The sequence below is a fragment of the Bicyclus anynana genome, chromosome 21 (genome assembly GCF_947172395.1).
Source record: "Bicyclus anynana chromosome 21, ilBicAnyn1.1, whole genome shotgun sequence".
In the NCBI taxonomy this organism is placed as follows: domain Eukaryota; kingdom Metazoa; phylum Arthropoda; class Insecta; order Lepidoptera; family Nymphalidae; genus Bicyclus; species Bicyclus anynana.
This window is the reverse complement of record NC_069103.1, coordinates 14,215,416-14,237,170: the sequence shown is the minus strand read 5'-3', so window position 1 is coordinate 14,237,170 and position 21,755 is coordinate 14,215,416. Positions and strand designations below refer to the sequence as shown.

General features: G+C 35.6%; 2 protein-coding genes across 2 annotated transcripts in view; one reads left to right on the top strand and one right to left on the bottom strand.

Moving 5' to 3' along the window:
• Positions 1 to 680: 680 nt before the first annotated feature.
• LOC112050539 (atlastin) lies at positions 681 to 11,034 on the top strand. Its single transcript, XM_024088827.2, has 11 exons — positions 681 to 873; positions 2,909 to 3,126; positions 3,536 to 3,682; positions 4,233 to 4,388; positions 4,988 to 5,137; positions 5,701 to 5,839; positions 6,138 to 6,322; positions 7,208 to 7,429; positions 8,052 to 8,266; positions 9,859 to 9,913; positions 10,359 to 11,034. The coding sequence occupies exons 2-11, from the start codon at positions 2,920 to 2,922 to the stop codon at positions 10,461 to 10,463; spliced, it is 1,581 nt and encodes a 526-aa protein (XP_023944595.1). The 5' UTR covers positions 681 to 873; positions 2,909 to 2,919; the 3' UTR covers positions 10,464 to 11,034.
• Positions 11,035 to 11,451: 417 nt separating this feature from the next.
• The window catches only part of LOC112050540 (atlastin), a 31,640-nt gene continuing 21,336 nt past the window's right edge, over positions 11,452 to 21,755 (bottom strand). The window contains 1 exon segment of the mRNA XM_052888163.1: positions 11,452 to 21,647. Coding sequence (XP_052744123.1) covers positions 21,525 to 21,647 — 123 coding nt within the window. The 3' untranslated portion in view covers positions 11,452 to 21,524.

The window sequence follows — 21,755 nt, the reverse complement described above, 5'->3', positions numbered from 1 at the left end:
TATGTCTAAGTAGTTTGCGAGTGAGACAGGTTCCCGCGCAGTCTCGCCATCGCGTCCCGCCGTCGCCAGCAGTGGCGTAGTGTGAACTAAATTATACGTGGGCGAAGTTCTTTTTCATCTATAAGGTCATTTTTTTCAGTACCGTACCGTTCAGTACTGCTAAAAAATCTACCAAAACCATGGCATATCATGGACAATTCGATCATCATGAAAAAATCATCACACATCATGTTTTCTCTTACATCAAACATCATGTAAGTTATATGACGATGTAGTGGTTGCAGAATACTTCAATGCAGCTTCCATCGTTCTACCCAAACGCCAAACCGTCTACATTTCAAAGAGGCACAAAAAATCCAAGTTATATATTAAAATAAATGTAAAATAGGTCTCAATCTGTAACAATAAACTACAGAGTTACAAGTTCTATATGAGGATATTATGAATTGTGCACAATATCAAGAAGAAAATTATCGACAATTTGCGCAATTCGAATGATTGTGATCACACCAATTAATTGAGTTTTTTAGAGTTAGTTAAGTCAAAATTACCCCTCAAGGCTTCCTTTAGCGCGAGGCTACGGGCGGCCCTGTTCGCCCACGCCTGGCTACGCCACTGTTCGCCAGTACCAACTACCAAAGACTATCTACATAATGTAATGCTGGAGGCCAGTATGATATCACCGCCCCGTACGCTCGGAGCTCGGACATGACGGCATGACATCATACAGCCTTCTCTATACTTGTTGTATTACGTTTTAGTACGAACGGCGCTCCCGAGCGTGAGCAACGCTAACACGCGAATATCATCTTAATGAGTAATGAAATAGAGCTGTAGTAATCACTTTCTCCTTTAATCGAAGCATAAACTAAAGTGAGTGTTGATCATTTTTTTGTTTGCTTGTAGCCCGCGATATTCCAGCATTGTTTATTTTTGAATGGTCTAATAGTAATACTAATAATGAAGAGTCAGTGATGAAATGAATTAATAGATGCATCATCTCAATGAATCTCACTGTGTATCAATTTATAGAAGTGTTAACTTAGCGATAGAGTTGGTAGCTATAACACAATGTTGTTAATAATGGTCAGTTTTTGTTAATTTACTTAATTCCGTTGGTCGTAAATTATATTTCTATTTAAATTCAAGGTGGACACTTACCTACCTACATATTATAAGTTGGTACCGAAGTACCTACCTACCTATACATATATTTACCATTGTGTAGAATTAATTTATAATTGCCTACTTAGGTATTGCTAATAATATTACAACATAATTACCTATACATGCTTTGTCACTGAGAATCATACACGACGAGACGACCCAGGTTCGATTCCTCTAATGTTCTTGGACTTTTTATTTAGTGTTTAATAAGTTTCTCTGTATTGCCATATATTACAAAACAGTTCCTTCAAGGTAAAATAACAAATAATACAAAGTAGGCACCCAAGTACCATAGTTCGAAGAGCCGATGGACGTGGGGGTCTCAAGGTCCTGGAATGGCACCCGCACTAGAAAGCGCAGTCTATAGCCTGTATAGAAAGTACGTACCTAATCATTTTATCTCTATAAAAAACTCATCAAAATCGGCGATTTTGCCGTGAAAAGGTAGATACGTAGAAGACAGACTTAAGTACTTTCGCATTTATAAATTAGTATCGTATCGAGTTCTACTTAGCAATGTCATTAGGTCAAGGTATACTGGTTCCTTGAATGTAATAAAAATTACTTAAAGTTGAATTACTCATGTGTGCATACAATACCTTGTCATTCCGAACTAATTCGCAGTTTCTTTCCGCTAGAGTTGATCGCTTGAGTTTGAATTTAAAATCGAACTTGAATTTAAATAAACATAAACTCAAGCTGCATAGCTTCTTCGCCGGCGTAGACTAGATCCCTGATATCTGACGTCACCCAGACGTTAGTTTTTAACTCACGATCTCAGGGGTGCTCGGACTGATACACTCAAGCCAAACCAAAACACCCTACCAGAACGGCTCTCTAAGCAGAGGTCTGTGTCTCAGAGGAGACGCCCTTAGAGAGCCCTTCGAGCCCCATCAGGCGGTTCATCTGCGCTCGTCCAAATTCCCCGGAGCCACCGCAAAAGTCTCATTAAGGAGCATACGTCACTTAAACAATCAGATTAAAAATAAATCCGTCTGATATTTCTGAAGATGTACCTATATATATTTCAAATTCGAATTAGATTATTAATTCAAGTAGTAATATATTACGCGTTTAGTTTTTTTAGCAAGAGGTCGCTATTGCTGCACCTTCGTCAGAATATTATACTTAGTCGACAGTTTCCCTTTGCATGTCCATAACACGTGCAAACACTAAATTATATCTACCTAAATATACGTGCAAACACTAAATTATATCTACCTAAGTATACTGTGAGTATCGAGGTAAGTACTACCATTGTTTTACTACCATTAAAGCGAGAAATTAAAAATTTTACTGAATACGCAAATATATAGATGAAGGATAGGGTAGGGTAAAGCCAGTGGCGTAGCTAGGTAACCAAGGGCCCAGGTGCAAATTAAAAAATGGGCCCCAATAATATCTAAACTGGTTAAGATTTATCAAGTAAAAATATTAAATTTATAAAAATGCATGATGTAACATCGGCTCTTAGCATCAAGTTCAATCGCGAGTGACATTTACTTTTGGGATCCCATACAATTAAAGTTAAAATTCGAACAAGACTTGTTATAGGCGATTATTTCATCGACGAGTGTTAAAAGCAGAATCAGGCCACACACTGCTGTACGTACCTACTCGCGGAAATGTTTCCAAAAATATTTTCACGAATATTCGTGGCAGGACAAGTAGCATGGCCACACAACTTTCCTGCTCACTTTCCTTGTTATTTATAATAACATTTTTTCATGAATCGTCACAGACAAATAGGACATGGAGGACTTGAAGTCAGGCCGTGGGGTCCAAGTGGTGACCCCGGGAGAAGACCACACGTTCTCCCTTGATGTAGAAGCGCTGGAGGCGCTGCTGCTGCGCGAGGATATCAAGGATCGCTCCGTTGTCGTCATCTCAGTGGCTGGCGCCTTCAGGAAGGGCAAGTCGTTCTTGCTCGACTTCTTCCTCCGGTACATGCAGCATAAGGTTAGTAGGTACCCCGTACTTATTGAACCAGAGCGATTATATGTATAGTCACACCAATAACTTTTCTAATTACTTATCTGTCTATGAAGTTCTGAGTAACGGCGTATGGTGTAAGTGGAATTGTAGATAGATAAACTCCGTCAGCATGTCAACTCGACACCACCAAGAAACAAGAATCGCCAAAACACGTTGACTCTGATGACTAGCGGCAATGTTTTTAGTTTGATTCTTTAGTGTTCTTATAGGTAGGTACTTTTTTCACTACGTATGCAACTCAAGGGTAGTCTTTAGGTAGTTGGCCTTGTGTGAACGAAATTGCAGTTTGATGTGTCTTGCCAAGAGTCTCTTTTTGTTAATGATGTTGCGGAGTGAACCTTCTGTGATAAGGGTTAATTTTGCTGGTTTCCAGTACAACCTGGGCGGCAGCGGCGAGTGGATGGGCGCGGAGAACGAGCCATTGAGCGGATTCAGCTGGCGCGGCGGCTCCGAGCGCGACACGGCCGGCCTGCTGCTGTGGTCGCAGCCCTTCAAGGCCACCCTTGATAGTGGGGAGAAGGTGGGTCATCATCTTCCTATTTGAATGAGACATTATACACTAGCCCCCTCTGTTGGATACTTGTGGAACTGAGGTCCTCCGTTGCGATGACAGGGATATGATGACAAAGGCTTTTAAACCATTCCTGGATCAGCTTTAAGCTATTTAAGCATTTGCTTAAAGCATCCCGTCAAGGGGTGCAACAGAGACGGCTAAAACAAAAACAAGCACATGAAAATTGAGACATAGTTTCAAAATTCGCGCTTTTTAATTTGAGGTTGACGTTCGGTTTGGTCATGATTTATATTTTATTATGAGTAGGGGCCCCCACAGGGGAAGGTTGCTTATGCCATCAAGTTGCCATCAAGTTTCCCCACAGGGGAAGATTGCTTATGCCATCAAGTTATCTTAACCCGGCACTGGTTGTGACAGATGAGCAGGTGGCAGGCGCGTGTATTGTCGTCCGCACCTCATCTCACCCTGTACTGCGCTGTATAAATAACTTGATGAGTCCTCAAGACTCAAGCGATTTATATCACTAATAACCGATATCACTAACTACATGTTGCAGGTAGTGGTGTACCTGATGGACACTCAGGGCACGTTTGATAGCGAGTCCACGGTGCGCGACAACGCGACCATATTCGCGCTGTCCACCATGCTGTCGTCGGTGCAGATCTACAACTTGTCGCAAAACATTGAGGAGGACGACTTGCAGCACTTACAGGTTAGCACTTTTTACAGTTTAAGCGGACTACTATTTTAAACAAAATTATTGAATCGATTTTCATGAAAATTAAATTAGACCAATCTGGAAGTATACTCTTTCAAACAAGAAAAGAATTTTCAAAATTGGTTAAGAAATGACGGAGTTATGAGGTAACAAACATTAAAAAAACATACGCGTCGAATTGAGAACCTCCTCCGTTTTCTTTGAAGTCGGTTAAAAAGTAGTAAAGTGTTGTGAAGGAGTAAACGTCGTAAGTACGATTTAGAGTAAAATTATCTTTTCCACTGCATCTCACTGTTTTGCGATTATTATAGTAGGCCACTGGTTTAAACAAAAATGAACGCCTGTTTGATGAAGCCGGGAATTTTGAGTCCCAGCGCGGCTAGCGCACTTAACGGCCTACGCGCGCTCGTTTTCTGGCATTACCAATTGTAACATAATATGATAAAAGCAGATGAGAAAAGAAGAAGAATATGTACTTCAAAGAAGGGCTGTTGTTGAGCTTTAATAAAGAAATAGGCAATCCGGAAAACCCACAAAATCACTATTGGTATTATGGAGGTTGTTAGAGGATTTAAATGTATTGTTTGTTACAGTTATTCACAGACTACGGGCGTCTGGCGCAGGAGAGCAGCGGCGGCAAGCCCTTCCAGCGGCTGCAGCTGCTGGTGCGCGACTGGAGCTTCCCTTACGAACACGCGTACGGCGCGGAGGGGGGACGGGAACTGCTCGACAAAAGACTCACGGTGATGACAATGGGATCTCATTAGAGTAACACTAGAAGTTGGTGGAACAGGTAGCTCACCTGATGTTAGGTATTCTGATACCCCGGAACTTTGAGACTGATAGTCGAGGACCATAATCTGTAACAGAACAGTGCTGAGAAGTGGCTCAGCAGAACCTGCCTTTCTAATCGGTGGTACATTCAATTTTGACGTCACAAAAGTGCTTTTAATCTAAAAGATCTGTGATAAGTAGCTCACTACTAGTTAACCGATCATAACCGAGAACGACGGCTTAAAATGTGCTCTAGGAACGGAATGTAACCACCAACTTCCGACTCCTACTGAGAATCTCATTAAGAAGAGACACCTCATATTTCATAACCAGGATTTTATAATCCTAGCATAGAGGTTAGTGATAGGCAGGCCTAGAATGGATCAATAAAATATCTCCGACGAGAGAGAACGACCAACTCCTGCGTCCCATTGCAACGAATGCTATTCGACTATAATGATTTTTTTCGCTACGAGATATCTTGCGTGGCTGGTATTTTCAACACCGACTCTATTGTGGTTGATGTTGTCAGGTCCACGAAGGTCAGCACCACGAGCTGCAGTCCCTAAGGAAGCACATAGCGAGCTGCTTCGAAGAGCTGGCCTGCTTCTTGATGCCGCATCCCGGCCTGAAGGTCGCTACCAACCCTGAATTTAATGGAAAGCTTTCTGGTAAGTTAACACACCTATATTACATATGATTGTTTACTATAGTTATTCTACCAGTTCTTCTTGGATGTTTGTGTGTGAACAAAAGTTGACACACTCAGACGCCTTCTCGAACCTCTACCGTCAAATTAAAAAGCGTATTTTTTTATATTTCTCCCGACTTAGAGAATATGAAAAATCATTCCACCATTCGTCAGTCACCTGTTAACCCTTCGAAAAACACGTAAAAAGAGTTTCTAGCTAAGTTGCATGTCATGATTTCTTTTATTTTTTTTTATAAACCCAAATACAATTTTTTCAGACATAAGCCAAGATTTCAAGAATTCCCTCAGACAGTTCGTGCCAATGCTGCTCGCACCAGAGAACTTGATACTCAAAAGGATCGGCGGACAAAAGTTAAAATCGAAGGATCTCTGGCTGTACTTCAAGTCTTACATGAACATTTTCAACGGGTCCAGTTTACCTGAACCTAAAACTATTTTAGAGGTAAGGTTCATAGCTTATTAATATTACTGTCCCACACGAATATAAAGTAAAATAAAGTAAAATACTTGGACCTTACTTACGAGTAAGACCTTAGTGGACTTTATTATTTCGAGCTGTATATGTCAATGGTCATATAGCGAAACGCTTCGACCAACATGCAACACCATAAGATGCTTTGAGGATTGTTAAGAGGTTGATTGAATCAAGGGTCAGATATAGCAGACATGTAATCCCTGAAATGGCGCGTATTGTTAGGAGGTTTCACACTTTAATGATCACCGGTTGTTTGAGCACTCTAAAGCCTCACAAGCGGAGGAGAGCTTCTTTTTTAACCGACTTCAAAAAGGAGAAGGTTCTCAATTCGGTCGGTATTTTTTTTTTTAACTGCCGCCATTTAAAAAATAAAAGCTGATTTCTTATCACTACCTACTCATACGAATAGAAAAATACAAATTGAGTCCTCATCTGCACATACAAATTCTTCATTCACTCATTTATTTATAGGTACAATTTTTCCAACTATTATGCAGGTTAATTTATAAATATGTAATTAGGGTAGGGGTAGGGTAGGGGTATGGTAGGCGTAGGGTAGGCGTAGGGTAGGGGTAGGGTAGGGGTAGGGTAGGGGTATGGTAGGCGTAGTGTAGGCGTAGGGTAGGGGTAGGGTAGGGGTAGGGTAGGGGTAGGGTAGAAGTAGGGTAGGGGTAGGGTAGGGGTAGGGTAGGGATAGGGAAGAAGTGCCAATAAATAAATTAATAAGTCAAAGCGAAGCTTGAGCGGGTCCGCTAGTTTATTTATAGGTACAATTTTTCCGACTATTATACAGGTTAATTTATAAATATGTAATTCAAATGAGTTTTCAAAACACAGTTCCGTTTATAACAGGCGACAGCAGAAGCAAACAACCTGTCAGCAGTGGCGGAGGCTAAGGAAGTGTACGAGACAATAATGGAGGAGCTGGCCGGCGGCAGCAAACCGTACCTGCAGCCCCAACTCCTGGAGGAGGAGCATCGGCGCGCGAGGGACAAGGCGCTGCACAGCTTCCACTCTAAGAAGAAAATGGGAGGAGATAGCTTATCAGAGACATACAGCATTAAGTTGACCAAGGTAATATAAGAATTAATTAAGTAATATTTAAATACAACAGCCCCTGAAAATGTATGTCAAGAAAACTAGAAAAATGTATACAAATGACATTTGCTATCGACAGGTTAAGTGATCAAGATCTGTCATTGCCATACATTTTTCTAGTTTTCGAAGCGTTTGAGATAGTAGAAAGAGAATCGACGTGCCACTTGGCTGCTGGCTGAAAGGGCTAGTTTTGGAAGATGGTTAAGTTTTACTTGGACAGTCGAGGGTCGGGTCTCTTGAAACCTGCTAGCTCCCAAAATCAACACAGTGTAAACTTCATAAATGCCTTACTTTCATCATCATCATAACAACCCATATTACGCTAATGTCAAATCTCAGAGTGAGAGGGTCCAATGCGAATTGGCAGACTTCACACACGTAGAGAATTACGAAAATTCTTAGTTCGTGTTATTTAATTTTCTAAAATGCACATATCTGAAAGGTTATATCCACTGGGATATCTCGGCTCGATTTTGCTTTCATGGTAATTTTTCGCGTGATCATTATTTTTTTTCAGGTGTTTTTTGTGTTACTGATTTAACCTTGATTAAAAGATGGCCAATATATTTAAATTTCAATAAATATTTCTCAATTTCAGGAACTAGAGGATCAGTTCGAACAGTACAGACAATACAATGCGGAAAAGAATCTGCTCCGCAAGCTAGGTCCGCTGGCGGTGCTGTGCGCGCTGGCGCTGCTCTGCTACCTGCTGTCGGTGCTGGCCGGAGTGCTGGGCCTGCAGACTGTGGTGGTGCTGGCGCAGACGGCGGCCATTGGCTGTGTGGGCATGCTGCTTGTGTGGTGTTACGCTAGGTGAGGTTCATCATCATCATTGTCAGCAGCGTCATGGTCTTGAGCTTGATGTCTTCGGTCCACCTAGTTGGGGGTCGACCAACACTGCGCTTTCCACTGCGGGGTCGCCATTCCAATACCTTAGGACGCCGACGTCCATCTATAAGCCATGCCCATTGCTGGTTATACACAAAACAAAAAAAAAATGGCAACTACTTTCCCAAAGGCGTATACCCAGGGGCTAGGCGGTGCAATGCCCCGGGACCCTCAAGCTCAGGGGGCCCTTGAATCCTCACCAGAAGATCAACACCGAACTGATCTTGGAAAAATTTTAAAACGAACCGAACCGAATTGAGAACCTCCTCCTTTTTGAAGTCGGTTAAAAAGGAGGAGGTTCTCAATTCGACGCGTATGTTTTTTTTAATGTTTGTTACAAAATGAAGTTATGAAAACGTCATTTCTTAACCAATCTGAAAATATTTTTTTTATTTGGAAGAGTACCTATACTTCCGATTGGTCCCATTTAATTTTCATGAAAATCGCTTTAGTAATATTGTGTTAAAATCAAATTAACTGAAATACGTCTTTGAAGTCGGTTAAATTTTTATGTTTAAAAGATATATTTGTACAAGGATATTTAATATTTTTACTTGATAAAACCGTACCTAAAAAGTTGAGATAGTACGAGTAGGTTGGAGGTTTCATTTTTTTCATTTGCACCAGGGCCCTTGGTTACCTAGCTACGCCACTGCGTATACCTGCCTGTATACAGGAAGAAAATTTTTTTAGTGCGGATATTTCTATATTTTGTACATAAACAAAATTTAATGATCACGTATTTTTTCTTTTTTTTTTAACTCAAAAATAACAAAATTATCGTTAGCTAAAGTTATTTACTTTTGAACAGAATTTTAGGGTCACCCTATTGTGCGTTTATTTTATTTTCGTTTGATACCTAAAGAACGTCACCAGATCACTTTTAAGCTGAATATATCTTGTTTAGTAATAATATGTACATTATTTTGTTATTTTAGAGACATAAATTAAAAAAAAAAATTACATAAAATGTATCGAACTGTTTGTAGATTTATATTCTATTAATGATACAGAACCACGAAAAAAAATATCCGCACTAAAGACCGAATCACCCTGTATATAACAACATATTTATAAAATGCATCAGCGTATAAAATGTTAAATTTTAATTTTCATGCTCGTTTTCTCTATGTTGTAAAACGATGTTTTCTTGCTACTTACCTAGGCTGAAGGCTGCATTGCAGCAGCCTACAGCCTGATAGCAAATCCGCCACAGACGTTAAACTTACCTACCTCATTTTAATATTTGTACTACTTGTAGCTATTGAAAGAATGTAGGTACAATAAGTCACCCTTTCGGGCTATTGTGATCATTATTCATTTGATTAATGAAAGTGCCTATATAAAATTATCAAAACCTATAATCTACCAATGAAAGATACCTTTAATTGGTAGATTATAGGTATTCCGATTTCTCTAACTTCATTCAGAAATGCTGAGAACCATCTTTTTATCCACATAGAAGATGGATTGTATGACAGCTGTTAAAAAATATAAATTATCATAATAATTTTCAGAGCAACAGGCAACCTAAGTGAACTGGGCTCGCAGGTGGATCACATAGCAGATTCTGTAAGTTTCATTTCACCGCTATCTTCATCTTATGTAGGTACCAATAACTAATATGCCATTTATTATTGCCGCCACGCAGAATCGGTATGTTTGGTCTAGTTATCCCGTGGCATGCATGCATGCTAGACCTCTAGGAAGGCTATTATTCCTTTAACTAATATCTCTATAAAAAATTATAATTATATATTATTGGTATAGGGACGATATTTTTACGTTATAACGTCCAAGAAAAAAAAATGCCCATTAACGCAAACAGTTCGAATAATTTGTGCGCCATCTAGTATCATATTACTAAACTACTACAAATACTTAGTTCTTGTAACTGTTGCGTGAACTTTGATAAATCCGCTAGATGGCGTTGTATAAAAAGCGAGATGCTATGGTTTAATTTAAGCAATAACCCCGCTGTCTAGAGCAAAAATACAATTTATTATTTTTATTGCAGGTGATGGAACTAGCAGCACAATACGCGGGTCGGCAGGCAACCGCCGTGGCTCTAAGCTACAGTGAAGAGAAAATGAGCTACAGCGCAGACAAAAAGCAATCGTAGCACTGTACAATTAAGAGCTATTTCGTCGAGTACTAAGCCAATCATGTCTTATCGAGTGTGATGTACAATAATTTATTTTATAAATCAGGAATTGTAAGAACGTTCGTCCGTTCGTTATCAACCCATATTCGGCTCACTGCTGAGCTCGAGTCTCCTCTCAGATTGACAGGGTTTAGTTAGGCCAATAGTCCACCACGCTGGCTCAATGTGAATTGGCAGATTTCACACACGCAGAGAATTAAGAAAATTCTCTGGTACGCAGGTTTCTTCAGGAAATGAGTAATTAGTATAATTAACCTATTAACCACATCATTATTTTTTTAACTAGGTATTATAAATGACTTCGGCTGCGTTCCAGAAATCTCAATAAGAGCTTTTTATTTATGTATGATAAGTTTAATGTCATAATAGGTTACTTATTACTTATATTGGATACAATCATGCAGTACCTATGTAGGTACATATTATTTGAAATATGAATTAGGTACTTACATATGTGCTTCCTTAATATAAAAAGTGGACATTTTTATTTTTATACTATGAATGTAATATTAAATTGTTTTTCAAATAACGTTTTTTTCATTTGACTTCCTTATACTTCGGAAAGTGTTTTTTCTGTAGTAGATATAATGATCCAAAATCAATAAGGCATTAACAACTGGTCAAGTCTGTTGTCCTTCGTCCGTCCGGGTTCCGCAGTTGTATTCTCAAATGGTTACTTTAGAAATATTTGGTAGACCATTAATTCTTTAAATTTTAATTCTTACATAGCTTTTAAATTTTCCTTTTAATTTGGTTATTAATTATACTTACTCATACTAAGTATAAATAACAAAATTAGAAAGAAAATTGTAAAAGCTATGTAAGAATTAAAATTTAATGTTTTACCTGACCATCCATACATATCCGTTTATCTGGCAGAGCGGGGAAGATACATTTGACTCTAACAAGTCTTAATAAATGAACGTATGTAAAATAAAACAAAATATTAACTTTTAGTAATCTGTTTTTTTCTCATTTCGCAATTCAATGTTGTTCAGATACACATGCATTTATAAAAAGTCATAATATATTTTTTTTAATTATTCCGATCATAAATCTAAAACTGACTTAAATTATTTAAATACATAATATAATAAAACGTAATTCCTGTATTGAAATTGAAAACGAAAGTTTAAAGGTAAGTAGATAAAGAAACAGTCAGATTAACTTAAGCCATGTTTACATGGGGCGTTTTAATTGCTATCAACGTTTCTAACGAAACAAAAAAAAATTAAAAAAAATCATCTTTATAGTATTCCCTAACAAAAAAAAATGTATTCTAAGTATCTATTAACTGCTGCAATACTTTTCACATTTTAATTTAGGCAATATTAATAATACATTACATGAACATCTGATTTTTTTTAAATTAACAGGATCTATCAATTTCCTCTGATTAATGAAGGAAAGTAAATCTTTAATCAATAAATTATACCAGATGGACACAGCTACAAAAATAAATTCGCAAATAAAAAATATATTAATTGTTGATTGCAGTTAAAAAGTCCAATACAAACAGGACGTTTATTATCATGATTAGGTTAAACAAACAACGAAATTAAACTCTGAACTTTACAACAAATATAATTCAAAATGTTTTGTTCCCATCGTGATATTATTTTTTTTTGAAAAAAAAAAGAACAATTTTCAATTGGCACATTCAGGAAAACCTTCGTAATAATAATAAGGTATACTAAAAGAAAATACAATAGTTAATTTATTTTAAACGGGAGTTATATACACAATTTGATGTAGATTTTGGAAACGAAAGAGTATGCTACTAGGTATACGAAAATATTTTTTTATACACAGTAGCGATTGTAGGTTATGAGCCAGTGGATGATTTGTTTGTTTGTTGATTTCGTCAGTTACAATCTTTTGAATAATTAATCACAGTCGTGAAAATAGTGTTTTAAGGAAAAAAATACTATCGTAGTATTTTGTGGGTCGAATCGTTTCGTCGATATCTAGAAAGATGTTTCTTTTTATTACTGCGATTAAGACGTTATTGTCTAGATAACTATGTATATTATGTTGACTTGATAGTTTCGACACTGGAAACTGGTATTCATCACAAGCGAATATAAATTCATTTTTATTTGTTTACCAAAAAGCTTTATTAATCAAACAATTGATCAAGTATTGTTGGGAGAAGCTTTAGCAATTACGGAAGAATTTTGTTACAAGTATTTTGGTTACAATACGTTTTCTTGGTTTTCGATGCGTTTTCAAAATGCCTTTACAATGGCATGCTTGCATTATTTCTATAGTAGACAAAATAGCGAAAACCAAGATTATAATAGATTAAGCAAAAACGTTGTTATATTTATAAGAGAAATTCTCTCAAAAATATTTGATAAAATGTCTGGTCGAAGCTGACGGTAGAACGATTAATTAGATTTAGACATAAAAGTTACATGATATAAGAAAATAATGACTCGTTAGGAAATTACAAGAACACAAAATAATACTGATTTGTGTTACACATTTGTTATGTAAAAAAATACTGCCATATATTATTCAGACAAATAATTCACTGGCTCTTAAGCTATTACTGTATTAAGTACGCCCAACAGTTATAGTGCAACTTAACAAGTGATTTGACTTTTTTCAGATTAGTATACAAAGTTTTGTGCAGATTTATAAAATAATAATCGTATTATACAGTAATTTTTTTATACATAAGAATAACTAATTAACTGAGAATAGAAAAGAAACGACTTACAAATACGATAAAAAGAAAGAACTCAATTTGTCTCCTCTTAATGTGTTTTAAACACATACAATAATAAATGTACCATTTTTTAATAATATAAAGGTATCCATGGAAATCTTCATAACGCGACAATGGAAATAGTGTGCTACATTACATAAAGACCAGTGCCATCGATAACAACGTAGTGTGGGACACACATTTCTTTTTATATACCAGCACACTAGAAGGTATCTAACTTAACATGATAAGCAGTTGATAGTTACAGACATTATCTTAGATAGTCGGTTACACTGACTACGTTTTGTTGTAACTTTTTTTTCTTGTAAATTTAAGTTTTTCATTTTAGTGAACACCATAAAAATTAAAACACTATATAACCTGAGTTGATTTGAGTAACATTTCAAGTGGACTTAGTTTACACGCTTTTTTAAAACAAAACTTATAAACTATGTCTACTTGATATAAATGAATTTTGACTTTAGTCTTGATATTATATATAGCTGTAGGGTAATAGCGGTGCGTAGACGTCTAAGGGGGGAGGTAGGTACAGCGTGTACATGAAAATATGATCTCAATCTACACTTAGTTATTCTTATGTTCAACCATCGATATTGACATGATTTGTATGTTTTTCATCTCACCAAGATTTAATCTAAGTGTTTTAACATATACAATTTATTGCTTTATTAATCTAAAAGTATATAAAACAAGTTAAAATTTATAGTCGATCAAGATAAGGCATTGCTCACACTAAACGTATCATCTGTTAAACCTTAATAGCAGAAGTACATAAGAATCTCATGTAAAGGCACTTAAATATAAACCTTCGCTACTTATTAATAAAGTACAATATCACACATGAATATTATCTAATAATTTTATTCACCTGTAGGCAGTGAAAGGCTCATCAAGCGCGCACAAGCAAATATTTACTGTCACGTGTTGTTTTTCAAGACCAGTCACTTTTTGATAACAAAATGTAAATACTCCATAGAGTATCTTAAATGCTTTTCTGTTGGCAAATTACACATGTCTCACGCGGTACAGGATTAAGGGTTATGGCGGTAGATGGAATTGAGAGAGAAGTGGACGGTAAGCGCTTTCTTCATCCATTGCTTAGGCATATCCGAAATTCGCTCCCTCGCTTCTGTTATCATACTCCGCACCCCTTTACCACACGATCGTGGAAATGTGGTTTGCCTGCAGCGAAGCATTTATGGCAGATAAAACGCTCAATGTGAACAATGCTTAAAAGCGAGTTAAAACGTCGACTCCACTACATTCGATATTACTTAGTTAATTCGTCAAGATATGATTTTTGATGTTAAAATCATAGATGTTATAGTATGCGCATTATCATCTGAGTCGTCCGGTCATAAAAGTCAAAAAAGATAGGAATGTGCAGCGCGCCTACCTGCGCACCCTAATTATCGATAAACGGCTACCTGCGCACGTGCTAATGATGAGTCAATAATGATTTGGACGATTCTGATTGGTCGGTTTCTAATGTAATTGCATTGCGTATTTTTTTTGCTATAAATGTGTTTACTGCAATTAAATAAATACATTCATGTGTTACTCGTTGCGCACTATGGATACTAATATATAATAAATTTGGCAGAAGACGAAGATTCTGATGATGAAGACTCAGATGAAGATTAATTTTATTTAGTTAATAATTATATAATATGAAATATGTATTATATTAAATCAAATATTGTTAATTTTTTTAATTTTGTGAACAAGATACGATAATAAACTTTACTTATCGATAATATGTCTTTCATTGTTACACCCTTCACTAGACGGCTCCATAAGACCCATAAGTGCAAGCGAGATAGATATAGAGAAATGATTTATGGCCCTAAGACTCAGTTGTTAATGCTATTAGTATAGTCATTATATTCCTCCACACGTACATGTATGGGGAACATTTTATAGCGTAACAAGTGCTTACAATATAACAGCCAGCTGCGATTTAATCCAGCATTTCTTGTCATGAGTTCCATGCAAGCTCCGGTTAGATTAATCAAGCAATATTCAATATAACCTATGATAATATCCTACAATTAAAAATAGAATTTGTCTATAACTGTACAAGAATTTATTTGGCCACAAGAATCAACTGCAGAACATTGAGTGACATTTAAAAAAAAACATATATTTTTCTGGAAATATTATATTAGTTACATGGAATACTAATAATAATTTAAAGACTGAACTCCTGACTGTGGCATATAGTATTTTTGGTAGTTCAAGGTTCTATTAAGACTTGAAGAATTAATTAACAGATTTATATATTGTACATGGCTTTTAGTTTGTGACATAAAATGAGGAACAATAAACAATAGTGACTACAGGCTTGAAAGGACTGAAACCCAGAGCTGTTAATTAGTTAAAAAAACATACACACATAACATGCTGTAGCACATTGTATTTCAAAGGACTGTATTGTATAGACAAAAGCAAAGGTATATTTGTATACCCATACCCAACTTTTTAAAAATATTTTACAGTTATTTAAACAATTATCGACTCTTGATAAATTAGTATATTTGGCTTCACCGTTTCTCACTATTTATTATATAAAAAAATCAATTAAACGATATACCGATTATATGATTTGAATAAATTAATAAAAACAAAAAATATGACGTCACTCAATGTCCCGCTACATTATAATTTGTGACCTCAACATTGAAAACATTCCTCCACCAACATTTCCATCAACATTCCATTAACCATAAAATTTCTGAAAACCAACCACTATAATCTACGTTAAAATGATTAAAAACTATTCGTCATTTGTTTACGAGACAAACACTCGACCACTGAAACTCCTCTAAATATTTGCAGTCACTTACAAATTGCTTACCTCACGTCAGCCCCCATTCGCACGAGCGCTTTTTTAACGGTCGTTAAAAAGCATTCAAATAGATTCAGCATTCCCTAGTATATGTTCATACGCCGCGTTTTAAAAACGCGACGCTTTTTTTCGAACAGAGTTGCATTTTCAATTTCGGGCGTTGGAAATAGACCTTCATTTAAGTTAATACTAAACTTAAACTTAAACTTTTTTTAACGCTTTTTTAACTACCATAAAAAAAAAACGCTCGTACGAATTGGGGCTTACTGTCCATTTTCATTGGTAGTACAAGATCCAGCATAAGTAATATATATACGCATCTGTTATTTATTTGGGATAAGAAATAAATGGTAGAAAATATTCACATTGACACATTGCACATAGGTTGCCTAGTTAAATTGTAATTGTGAGTATTAATTAATAATATATTTTTTATTTAATATATTTCTATAATCTACTTCCCTTTTTGCTTAATTAATAAAAATCGTGCACTAGTTATAAGAATATACCCAACAGAATTGAAAACGTAAAGGTTGTCAGCTCTCACATTGCAACTGTGGGATATAATGTCAGATATAAACAGTTAATTAATATTATACAAATACCCTCATCAGTTATTTAGTCATATAATATGTTAAATGAAAGCTCATTTTAAGTTTAATTTAACTGTATTAAGTTGCCTTTGAACCAGTTCATGGTTTACTAAATTATGTATGAAAAATGTGTTTGGCTACAATTTAACGAGACAACCTATTTGCTTTGTGTTACTACTGTGAATATTATCTATCATTTATTTCATAGAATTAATGAATAACAAATGAGAGTATATATTTGTAATGCCGGGTCTTAGATCAAGGTGTCAGTTGTATTTTTTCTGTCTCTACCCGCAGAGTAACAATGCATGTATACCAAAAATCTTCTTAGAAGTCTAATCACCAAAACAAACCCGTTTTGTCACTAAAATCACATATTTCACTTACGTTATACGTAATTTCTAAAGAACAAAGTGTCTAAATCCTTTATTATACGCGTACAGTACGAATTACACCAAAAACTACACCGAATTTACGATTTATTCACATTTATTTTCTGAAAAACAAAATCACAACGAGATTAATTTGCACAGCTTAACTACGATTACGGCAATTTGACATTTCGTAACGCTAGATTGTCTATGAAAAGTAAGGATGGGTAAATAACATCGAGCGTTAACTTATCGATAAATGATAATGAATGATTCTTTAATAATTGATATGTTGTTAGTTTAAAGATGGGAAAATGAAATATTTTATAATCATTTTATTTTAAAAAATAGTTTTTTAATAAAAATGTTATACAATACATATGCTCACGTTATTCTATAGCGTAAAAGATATCTTACGAATAGTAGCATTATTCAAACACTGGTATGGATAACATTATCTCAATACGATTTTTAATAAAAATCGTCAAATCAAGATTTTAACAAAAACTAGCAATGTAAATTTAATTTGCAAAATGCGCGCGATCAGCTGTTTTCCAAGAGGTCAAATAGGCAGGTCACGACTTATAATAGGTATCTATCTATACAAAGTCACAAACAAACTGCGCGACGTTGTATTGCCGACCGCCGCCGGTGCCGAGGAAAATAATTGCTATCTCTCTCTAACCTAAGCCGCGTGGCGTGGTTAATAGGTATTTTCAAAATATTGAAACTTTAGGTCCTTTCGCTAGACGCTACGCTATTTTTTCTTTAGTTCGTGTTCGGCGGTCTGTTGACAAACAAACCAAAATTCAAAAACCTTTGTGTATGTTCTATGTTATGTTAGTAGTGATTTTCTGTAACGAATACTCATACAATTGTGTCGTTTGTATTATGTGTGTTTGTGTGTGTTGACTGAGAAGTCTTGAAATGCTTAGATCAAATCAATTCAGTACTCATGAATATTGTACCTACTATGACGACAGAACGTCTCGTAAACGAGAAACAACCTGAAGTAAGTTAATTACCTGTACCTAGTTAAAAACTTGTAAAGTATAAAAAATAGGTATTAGATAGGTAAGTGTAGCCAGCCGATTTGCTGTCGATGCGTACGTACCTACTCGTACGTACGCAGTAGATTGCGGAGCGTTGTTATCGCATTGTTGTATTGTCTAAGTATATTTATAATAATAATAAAAAAAGATTACCCCATTTCTTAACCACGCGTACCCATAGGCATAAACCGTGCACCGTTCACCGTTTGTGACACGTGATATTTAATTTCTTAAAATGCACACAACCGACAAACGTTACTATACGTTCCCTTTTAAGATAACGTAGTATAGTAACGGATGTTTTAGTTTAGGTATTTCAGTTATAACGATACCTACTTGATATCGTTCCGATGCCCGCCGTTAACTTCTCAACCCTACTGATTGTCTTTGATTCATAGTCGGCCATTATTGTTGTGTAAAAAAGTCATCTAAGTAAATTTCGAGTATACATCATTTTACATCTAGTGATATTGATTTTTCCTTTTCAATCACCCAACGTGGTTATATCAACTAAATGACATTTATTAACTATATTTCGTTGAAATAACGTTATCACTTGCTACTACATTACTATACTAATGCCCCTTGTAGTAAAATGTCGGTAATATCATAATTTCATTGAAATAACCACATTAGATAATCGTTAAAACGAAATATCACTGCCAATTGATGAAGTGATTCATGTTTTTAATACTGAAACACATAATTGCCCTGCAGGTCACTTAACTGTATAAAAATACCAAAACACTAAAAAATTACAGTAGCCTCAAATACTTAGTGATGTTTCAGTAGTCAAGCATCAGACATTGAGAGTTCTTTTATAGTCCATTCACCACTGACACAATACACCACCTAATTTTTTTTTAATTTTGTTATAGTGTTATATACACTTGGAAGACTAAATATTTTTTTAAATACATATCAAAATTGAATTTACAGCATTTGATATGCAATGCATATGTGGCCAACGTGACCTGATCAAAGGTCATTCACCAAAAACATTATTATGTCTTTTTAACTCTAAATTTGCTAACTGCCTCGTAAATTTCACTCAATTAATATTTTAAGTATAATAAATAATTTAAATTTAAAGACAGACATTGAAAATCTTAACAAAAGTAAGGCATATAAGAATTATTATAATTTTTAAAAAGGTTGCGAACCTCTGCGAAATTGATCTCAAGCTACTTTGTTTACATATTTTATCGCTTCGCGTCGTATTTAGTTAGTTTATATTTATATAAACTTTTGTATGCTTTAATAAATTCGCTTAGCCATAGAAAAGCAGCTACAAATATGTTAAAATATTTGCTTCAGTAATTTTGATATGTATTTAAAGAAATATTTACACCGCCCGACGTCATTACATACACATACAATTTTAAAATGTTGTTAACTTAGTTGATATGTGTGTTTTTGCCACAACTTGATGATTTTAACAATAAAATTAAACAGATATTAAAAAAAAACATTTTTCAGCAGTCACATAATATTTTGAAACCTTGATTCTTTACTTTACTCTTTTTATTGGTATATGGGTCATGACTTATACCCTATATTTATAATCATTCATTAAGATTTAAACCTTAACTTTCTTCAATGTAAAGTGGACCTAATTACTACTGATTAAAGTTCACTTTACTTTGAAGAAATTTGTGGTTTAAATTCTAATCGTGTTATGCAAGACATGTATCACCAAATACTTAATTATTTTACAGCCACATTACTGAATACATCTTTATTACAATTATTGCCATGTTTGAGCTATTTCTTCATAGAAATTATTAATAAAAACTGAATAAAATGTACAATTTATGTTTAAATGAGCAGTTTTTGAGTTATAATACAGGTGACCAGCAAGAGTTCAATTATTGCTAAGATTTTACTTTTCACTACATTATTGTTCCTACAATGGCTATAATTTACAAAAAAAAAAAACAATTTTTTGAATGTTCTTTTAGGGTATCCCCAAATTTTAAACATTGTCTGTATTAGGACAATTAAAAGAAAAAAAGAATAAAACTAAATTCGAGATACCTTTTTTAGTCTTAAGTGATATTAGTAAGCCAAAATAGTTGGAATAGCCTCATTGTAACAATGAAGTATTTACAACATAATAGTCAATATTATTTTTTATCTGCAAATGATGAACGAGCATCAGGCTAACCATGAACATTAATAAATGACAAATAATATTCAATTTTTGGATTTGTTTCTGTGTCAGAAATAAGAAAAAATAATGTTTAACATTATTGTAGTGTGATTTATTTTAATTGTAATGTTTTTTTCTGCTCTGTGTTTCTTAAGTATAAACTTTTTCTGTTCTTTCTAAAATGATATGATATAAATTCATTATTTTGAAATAATAATATCATGATCTGTGCAGTCTTCTTTATATTTTCTCCATTGTATTTCGAATTCTAATATTAAAAATGTAATATTTTTTTCATTGTGTATTATTTTAAATATTATCACAAAGTATTCTTATAGAAGTTTTTTAATGTTTAAAGTAGCAATTATCTTGACTAGTTTTAATATTATTGCTTAATAATATGTGGCTGCCATTTATATAACTTATGCAAGTGCGAGACACGTAAACAAAAATAATAATAATTAATAAACGGGGCAACATTTGTAATTGTCTATGAAAACTATTTGGTTCTATGTAAATAAGTGATGACAGTTTAAAAAACATATTCTCTAGTCTGTGGCACTTTTTGATATAAGCTGACCGTAACTGTGTTTCTATATTTAAATTTGGATAACTAAAACTTAAAATATTCCTTCTATTTATTTTTCTACAAAAAATGTTTTTGACAACTGGCAAGGGTGAACAACACAATTTCTTTAAGATTCTATGACACACTTTGCTGACAGTTGTTAAGTCACACAAACACTTCACTTCACAACACTTGAATGGGAGCGTGCCGTGGCACATTGTGCTAGAGTGGCCCACACAGCAGCACTGGTACGTGCCACTGGGAGACGAAGCAGTGCTACACCGATACACAATCATGTCAAAGTTGATCTTCAATGTACCGCTGTGTGCACACATGCATGCACAGAATATGCAACACATCACGCCACTGTGACAGGGAGAATTGCTGGTTTGTGAGAACACAGGGCATCGACACACATATAAATAATGATGCTTTAAACTACGGTTGAATGTCATATCAGTGTGACTATGCCACTCGGATAGGGCGACGCGGCACGGAGGTGTGCCACGACGCCATGAGGGTTTACCATGGTGGCACGGCACGCTGTACAGATTTGTGCTTCTGTGGCATGGAGTCGTGCCACAGTGGCGGATTTCAACAGTGCCACTATGGCACACGGGGCACGTACTTGTGCTAAAGTCGCTACTCTGGCACGCTGATGCGGTCGAGCGGCACAGACTCGTCCCGGGGCGGGGGCAGCATCACAAGTGCTTGTGCTTGCCGTTGGCGTTGGGCGTGGGCGGGCCCAGCGCGCGCTCCGCCGCCGCCGCCGCCGCGTGCTCCATGCCCTTCTCTATGCCGGCCTGGTACACCGGCTTCATTACCTGCAGTCGTACAAACATGTCAGCTATTCGTCGTTATCAACCCATATACGGCTCACTGCTGAGCTCGAGTCTCCTCTCAGAATGAGAGGGGTTAGGCCAATAGTCCAC